Genomic DNA, 8,684 nt, shown 5'->3' with positions numbered 1-8,684 from the left:
CCTGTCCTTTACCATCTCCCAGATTTTGCTCAAACTCTTGTCCACTGAATCAGTGATGCCATCCAACCATTTGCTCCTCTGTTGTGAGGGTGGCCATCTACAAGCAGAAGACAACAACCCTGATGGTGTTTTAACCTTGGCCTTTTATCATACAGAAATGTGATAAAATAAATTGCTGTTGTTTAAGTCACCCAGTCCATAATATTTTGTTATAACCTATCAAAGTAGTATACTTTCTTATCAACAGTAGAGCTTCTTTATGCTGGCAAACGTCACGTTTTACATGTATAAAGACTACTTAAGTTAGAGAATGTGAGGACCATAATAAAATGCTCTCTAAGTTTTAATTAATGTACACATAAAGCTGAACACGTAAAGAAATACAAAAATTGGTGGGACCTTAACTGACATCAGTCATTCGTTCACCATAGAGAGATTTTTCAGGCCAGTTGGTAAAGAATCTGCCTGCAATGCGGGAGACCCCAGTTTGATTCCTGGGTTGGGAAGATACACTGGAGAAGGGATAGGAGACCCACTCCAGTATTCTTGGGCTTCCCTTATGACTAAGCTAGTAAAGAATCTGCCTGCAATTTGGGAGACCTGGGTTCAGTCCCTGGGTTGGGAAGATCCCCTGGAGAAGGGAAAAGTTATCCACTCCAGTATTCTGGCCTGGAGAATTCTATGGACTGTATAGTCCCTGAGGTTGCCAAGATTCGGACATGACTGAGCAATTTTCACTTTCATTGAGATATTCATTCTGAATCTCTCTTAGATATAGAGCTATTTGAAATCTTTCTTTGTGTCCCTCTACTTATCCATTTCTATCTATATCTCCATTTATGTTTAAGTCTTCAGTTTAGTTCAGTTCAGTCACTCAGTTATGTCCGAATCTTGGCAACCCCATGGACTGCAGCTCGCCAGGCCTCCCTGTCCACCGTCAACAGCCAGAGTTTACTCAAGCTCATGCACATTGAGTTGGTGATGCCATCCAACCATATCATCCTCTGTTGTCCCCTTCTCCTCCTGCCTTCAATATTTCCCAGCATCAGGGTCTTTTCCAATAAGTCAGTTCTTCACATCAGGTGGACAAAATATTGGAGTTTCACCTTCAGCATCAGTCCTTCCAATGAATATTCAGGACTGATTTCCTTTATTTATTTATTTTTTTCTAGCACTTTTTTTTTCTTTTTAAAGAAAAATTTATTAATTTAATTTTATTTTATTTTTATTTATTTATTTGAATATGAATTTATTTATTTTTAATTGGAGGCTAATTACTTTACAATATTTTAGTGATTTTTGCCATACATTGACATGAATCAGCCATGGGTGTACATGTGTTCCCCATCCTGAACCCCCCTCCCACCTTCCTCCCCATCCCATCCCTCTGGACTGTTTGGATCTCATTGCAGTCCAAAAGACTCTCAAGAGTCTTCTCCAACACCACAGTTCAAAAGCACAAGTTCTTCAGCTCTCAGCTTTCTTTATAGTCCAACTCTCACATCCATACATGACTACTGGAAAAAACATAGCTTTGACTAGACATTACTTTGTTGTCAAAGCAATGTGTCTGCTTTTTAATATGCTGTCTAGGTTGGTCATAACTTTTCTTTCAAGGAGCAAGTGTCTTTTAATTTCATGACTTTAAGTTTTATACTTGCTATACTCTTGTTCTTGATTCTCTAATTTTTGGAGGAAATAATCCTTTATTGAAAACTCACAATGAATCTAAGTAAACATATTTGGTATCTTCTACATCTATTGCTGAAGAAATATATCATGGCAAGCAAAGAAAAGATTATCAGAATAAAAAATAAATTTATTTTAAGGGCATTTTGTGACAGGTGTTTTACTTGTGACATCTTAACTCATTCTCCTAACTAATGGATAAATATCTTCAGAACCAAAAGTTCAAGGTTTGTATTTTTGTTTTCTCACCTGTGAACTGCAAAATTTGAAGCCAGTCATTTAATCCATGATTTAATAATCAGTTTTATTATTCCCTGGCAGCTCAGCTGGTAAAGAATTCACCTTTAATCCACCTTTAATGCAGGAAAGCCTGGTTCATTTCCTGGGTCAGGAGGGTCTGCTGGAGAAGGGATAGGCTACCCACGCCAGTATTCTTGGGCTTCCCTTGTGGCTCAGCTAGTAAAGAATCCTCCTGCACTGTGGGAGACCTGGGTTCCATCCCTGGCTTGAGAAGATCCCCTGGAGAAGGGAACTTATCTCCCACCCACTCCAGTATTATGGCCTGGAGAGTTCTCTATACTGTATAGTCCATAGAGTCACAAAGAGTCAGGCAGGACTTCACTTCACTTCACTTCATAGATTAAGATTTCATAGATTAAGATACTATATATGCAGGCAACCATGAATACTGTTTTAGAAATCCAATCTCTCACAAAACTCTTAGAATCCAGCCCCTTTATTTCAAAAACATATTCACATACATTATTGTCAGCTGAAAAAAAAATACAGGCTGGTATTTCCACACTATTTAATAATTTATTTGTTTTCTTTTTTATTCATTTATGAGACTACAGGCTGCCATTAATGATGGTGAGATTAATCTGTAAAAAAAAAATAGAAAATAAAAAAAAATTCTTGGTTTACTAAAATCTTTGTTTAAGAAACTGCATTATCTATCATTTTTCTCAAGGCATTTTTAACACCTTTATTTCTTAAGCTATAGTTCAAGGTATTCAACAAGGGAATCACCACTGTGTAGAACATGGACACCATTTTATCATTCTCCAGGGCATAGCTCCAGAGAAGGCACTGGCACCTCACTCTAGTACTCTTGCCTGGAAAATCCCATGGAAGGAGGAGCCTGGTAGGTTGCAGTCCATGGGGTCGCTAAGAGTCAGACACAACTGAGCGACTTCACTTTCACTTTTCACTTTCATGCATTGGAGAAGGAAATGGCAACCCACTCCAGTGTTCTTGCCTGGAGAATCCCAGGGACAGGGGAGCCTGGTGGGCGGCCATCTATGGGGTCGCACAGAGTCAGACACAACTGAAGTGACTTAGCAGCAGCAGGGCATAGCTCATACTTGGCCGGAAGTAAATGAAGAGAATTGACGCATAGTACAAGGTGACAGCTGTCAGGTGAGAGCCACAGGTGGAGAAGGCCTTCAAGTGGCCTTGGGTGAAGCAGATCTTCAAGAGGGCAGCGAGGATGAAGAGATAGGAGGCAAGGGTAAGTACGGCGGGGGTGACGACATTAGAGACAAGCAAGAAATAGAGCACAGCCTGGTAGCTTTCCTTCACATCACAGGCCGATTTGACAAGGGGGGCAGATCACAAAAGAAATCATCAATGACATCGTTCCCACAGAAGTTCAAGGTAAATGTTTTACTAGTGACGATGGTTGAGTTCACAAAGCCACCAAAATATGATGCTGCAACAAGACTGGCACATAACCTTGGGGACATGGCCTGGGAGTAAGGCAGCGGGTTAGAGATGGCCACATAGCGGTCAGAAGCCATGGCGGCCAACAGGCAGCAGTCAGTGCAGTTCATTCCAGCAGCAAAGAAGAACTGAGCTAGGCAGCCAGCAAAAGAGACGCGCTTGTCGTCAGAGATGCAGGTCATCAGGATTTGGGGGGCGTAGACAGAAGCATACCAGAGATCCAGGAATGACAGACTTCCAGTGAAGAAATACATGGGTGTGTGGAGCCGAGAATCAGACCAGAGAAATCAGGGTGATGTTCCCTAAAAGACTGATGATATAAATGATGAGGAAGATGTAAAAGAGAACTCTCTGTAGCCACGGGTCTGTCGTAAATCCTAAAAGTGTGAACTCCTTCACTGTGGTAAAATTTTTCTCATTTTGGGTTTCTATGGTTCCTTTCTATAAATGGATTAATAAATATGTCATAATTTCAGATATCAGTATATCACCCACTCACCCCCTGGTCACCTAATCTAAGACAGAGGAGGCAAGAATACACAATGGGGAAAAGATAGTCTCTTCTGTAAGCGGTGCTGGGAAAACTGAAAAGCTCCATGGGGGAAAAAATGAAATTAGAGCAATTTCCAACAGCATACACAAAAAAAAACTCAAAATGGATTAAAGATCTAAATGTAGGACAGGATACTATAAAACTCTTAGAGGAAAATATAGGCAGAACACTATCTGACATAGATCACAGTAAGAGTATTTTTGATCCACCTACTAGAGTAATGACAATAAAAGCAAAAATAAACAAATGTGACTTAAGCAAAATTAAAAGTTTCTGCATAGCAAAAGAAACCATAAAAAAAAATAACCCACAGAAAGGAAAAAAAAATTAGCAAATGAACCAACTGACAAAGGATTTATCTCTAAACACACAGCTCATGTAGTTTGATGTCAAAAATCTCAATCAAAAAATGAGAGGAAAATCTACACAGACATTTCTCCAAAGAAGACTTATAAATGACCAAGAGGCAAAGAAACGATGCCCAGCATAGCTAATTATAAGAGAAATTTGAATAAAAACTACAGGAAGGTATCTCTTCTCACCAATCAGAATAGCCATCGTCAAAAATTCTACAAACAATAAATGCTGGAGAGAGAGAGAGTATGGAAAAAAGGAAACCCTCCTACACCATTGATGAGAACATAAATTGGTATGACCACCATGGAGAACAGTAAAGAGTTTCCTTAAAAAAAACTAAAAATAGAACTACCATCTGACCCAGAAACCCCACTCCTGAGCATATCCCTGGAGAAAACCATGATTCCCAATTCACTGCTGCACTATTTGCAATAGCTAGGACCCGAAGGCAGCCTAAATGTCCATCAGTGGAGGAACGGATAAAGAAAATGCAGTACACAAATACAGTGGGGTATTGTTGTGGTTATTTTAGTTGCTAAGTTGTGTGCTCTTTTGAGAACCCATGGGACTATAGCGCACCAGGCCCTTCTGTCCATGGGATTTCCCAGGTAATAATACTGGAGTGTGTTGCCATTTCCTTCTCCAAGGGATCTTCCCAACCTAGAAATCAAACTTGTATCCCCTGCTTGGCAGTCAGATTCTTTACCACACAGCCACCTGGGAAGTCCGCAATGGAATATTATTCCGCCATTAAAAAGAATAAAATAATTCTATTTGCAGTGACATGGATGGACCCAGAGATTGTCGTAAAGAGAGAAGTATGTCAGACAAAGACAAATATCATCTGATACTGCTTATATGATATATATTTAAAAACAGTGCAGATGAACCTGTTTACAAAACAGAAATACAGTCATAGATGTAGAAAACAAACACGGATATCAGAAGGGAAAGGGTGGGGACAGGAGTAAGTTGGGAGATTGGAATTGCCATGTACACACTACTATGTATAAAATAGATAACTAGTAAGAACCTAGTGTATAGCAAAGGGAACTGTATTCAATACCCTGTAGTGACCTATATGGGAAAAAGTTTTTTCTAATAAGTGAATATATGTATATGTATAACTGTTTCACTTTGCTATACATGAGAAACTAATACAACATTGTAAATCAACTGTACTCCAATAAAAACCCATGAACAGATATCAGTATATCATCATATGCCATTTTAAATCATGGAAATTCTAACTGACACATATATACTATTACTTTTAAGACATGTTTATGCTGAACCGTTTATCATTTTTTGATACCTAGGAAATCATTGTATGCTGCCTTGAAAGAGCAGATGAACATAACATAGTGTCACCTCATATTTTAATCTAATTTTCCACCTTTTGAGAGAGCACGTTTCTTTTCTCTTGTTTGCACCTAGGATGATGTGGGGCCAGGTATGCAATGTTTTCCAATGAGTCAACTCTTCGCATGAGGTGGCCAAAGTACTGGAGTTTCAGCTTTAGCATCATTCCTTCCAAAGAAATCCCAGGGTTGATTTCCTTCAGAATGAACTGGTTGGGTCTCCTTGCAGTCCAAGGGACTCTCAAGAGTCTTCTCCAACACCACAGTTCAAAAGTATCAATTTTTTGCTGCTCAACTTTCTTCACAGTCCAACTCTCACATCCATACATGACTACTGGAAAAATCACAGCTTTGCTTAGACGGACCTTATTCAGCAAAGTAATGTCTCTGTTTTTGAATATGCTATCTAGGTTGGTCATACTTTTCTTCCAAGGAGTAAGCGTCTTTTAATTTCATGGCTGCAGTCACCGTCTGCAGTGATTTTGTAGCCCAAAAACATAAAGTCTGACACTGTTTCTACTGTTTCCCCATCTGTTTCCCTTAAGGTGATGGGACCAGATGCCATGATCTTCATTTTCTGAATGTTGAGCTTTAAGCCAACTTTTTCACTCTCCTCTTTCACTTTCATCAAGACGCTTTTTAGTTCCTCTTCACTTTCTGCCATAAGGGTGCTGTTATCTGCATATCTGAGGTTATTGGAAAAGACTCTGATGCTGGGAGGGATTGGAGGCAGGAGGAGAAAGGTATGACAGAGGATGAGATGGCTGGATGGCATCACTGACTCGATGGACATGAGCCTGGGTGAACTCCGGGAGTTGGTGATGGACAGGGAGGCCTGGCATGCTGCGATTCATGGGGTCGCAAAGAGTTGGACACGACTAAGGGACTGAACTGAACTGAACTGAACTGATGCAATGTTGTTGTTGTTTTGTTTTTAAGCAATTTGAAGAAATGCTTTGTTTTTCTCCTTGGGTACTAGATAGTCACATGGAAAAATATGCTTCTATTTTTCTAGGAATATTTTGCATTATCTATGGAAGTGCATTTTGCCTTAACTTCCTTGAAGGCAATACTTATATTTTATTCAAGCTTTTAATCCACAAAGAAAAGAATAATGAAATAGAAAATGTGTAATTTAAATTAAAAAATCAATTAACTTAGATACTAGGAATTTGAGACCATAGCTAACTGTATGACCCTCCTATGCATCCAGAAGGGAAATTAAAAGATTCATCAAAGAAAAACTATGTTCATAATGTGGCTTGGATTTCCCACAGAATTGACATTAAAAAAAAAAAAAAAAACCGGAATGATCAAATTATTTTGGTACTATGATACATTGAATAATGGTCCATAAATATAACCAGATTTTTTAATTTCTTGGATTTCCCTGGTAATTCTGCTGGTAAAGAGTCTGCCTGCAATGCGGGAGACTCTGGTTTGATTCTGAATCTATGAGTGTTATTCTAGATGAGAAAAAGTTATTAAAATTAATAAATGAGATAGGGAGATTATCTGTGCATGCGTGCTAAGTCAGTCGTGTCCGATTTTTTGCAACCCTATGGACCATAGCCAGCTAGGCTCCTCTGTCCATGGCATTTCCCAGGAATGGGTTGCCATTTCCTCCTCCAGGGGATCTTCCCCACCCAAGCATCGAACCCAAGTCTCCTGCAGCTTCTGCATTGCAGGCTGATTCTTTACTGCTGAGTCATCTGGGAAGCCCAAAACAATCACAATCATCCTTATATGAAGGAGGAAGATAGAAATTTAGGTACAGACTCAACAGTAGGGGGCAATGTGACTGCAGAAACAGAGGCCAGGGTGATGCAACCCCAAGGAAAGTCAGCAGCCACAGAAAGTTATGGAGGCAAGGACTGGACTAGACCCTCTAGATGGAGTCTTGGCCCTGCCGACATCTGGATTTTGGCCTGATTATACTGTTTGGACTTCTGATTTCCAGAAACTAGGAGAAAATAAATTCTTGTGGTTTTAAGCCACCAAGTTTGTGGTAATTTGATATAGGAGCAATAGGAAACTAATAAAGATATTCATGTAACAAAACATCTAACACTCTTTTTTCCTTTAAGGTAGAAGCAGGAGCCTGGACTCTTGCCAGCAATAGAAGAAGCATTGCCTCTGCTTGCCTATGTTACAACCCATAGACCCCTTACCTCAATGTACCACAATCAAAAAACAGCTAACTTATATTGGTTGGCATTCTAAATTGGCAAGAGACATAAAGTTTCTGTTAATGGGTCCAAGGCTTTGAAAACATATTAGGGAGAAATTTCATCTTGGCCAACTTGCTAAGCCACAGACTTAAAATTGAGATAGCAAATAAAAAATTGCTCTTTTGGAATCATACATACAATGATTGTTGTTTAGTCGCTAAGTCGTGTCTTACTCTTTTACAACCCCATAGACTATAGCCTGCCAGACTCCTCCCATAGCCTGCCAGTCCATGGGATTTCCCAGGCAAGAAGACTAGAGTGGGTTGCCATTTCCTTCTCCAGAATATCTTCCCAACTCCAGATTTGAATCTGCATCTCTTGCATTGGCAGACAGATTCATACCTAAGATATGGTATGAGACTCTCCATACCTAAGATATGGTTCGGTTCAGTTCAGTTCATTTCAGTTGCTCGGTTGTGTCCGACTCTTTGCGACCCCATGAATTACAGCACGCCAGGCCTCCCTGTTCATCACCAACTCCCGGAGTTCACTCAGACTCACATCCATCGAGTCTAAGATATGGTTAGAATCTATAATTACATTGTTTAAAACAAATATGAAAGCTATAGATTTTGTCAAAGTGGAAATTCTTCACAATAAGAAAAGAAGGTTGTAATAAGAGACATTTCATTTCTTTTTGAATTTCAATGCTGTCATGTGGAAAGGTCATTTTTAACAGAACATATCCCTGAAAACAGTTTAAGACCAAGACCCAAGAGACCTGGGTTCTGATCTCAGTTAATTGCCACCAATTTTAAATAACAGAAGCTT

At 39.6% G+C, this 8,684-nt stretch overlaps 1 protein-coding gene across 1 annotated transcript; it reads right to left on the bottom strand.

Annotated features, from left to right (window-relative positions):
- On the bottom strand, nucleotides 2,626-4,522 carry LOC102168927 (olfactory receptor 1013). The gene is given in 5 exon segments (XM_018058891.1): nucleotides 2,626-2,764; nucleotides 3,038-3,290; nucleotides 3,293-3,687; nucleotides 3,689-3,852; nucleotides 4,487-4,522. Coding segments are annotated over 5 exon segments (987 nt in total).

This window comes from Capra hircus, chromosome 15 (assembly GCF_001704415.2).
Source record: "Capra hircus breed San Clemente chromosome 15, ASM170441v1, whole genome shotgun sequence".
Lineage (NCBI taxonomy): Eukaryota > Metazoa > Chordata > Mammalia > Artiodactyla > Bovidae > Capra > Capra hircus.
Note: the sequence above shows the minus strand (reverse complement) of the source record. Positions and strands in the feature narration are given on the sequence as shown.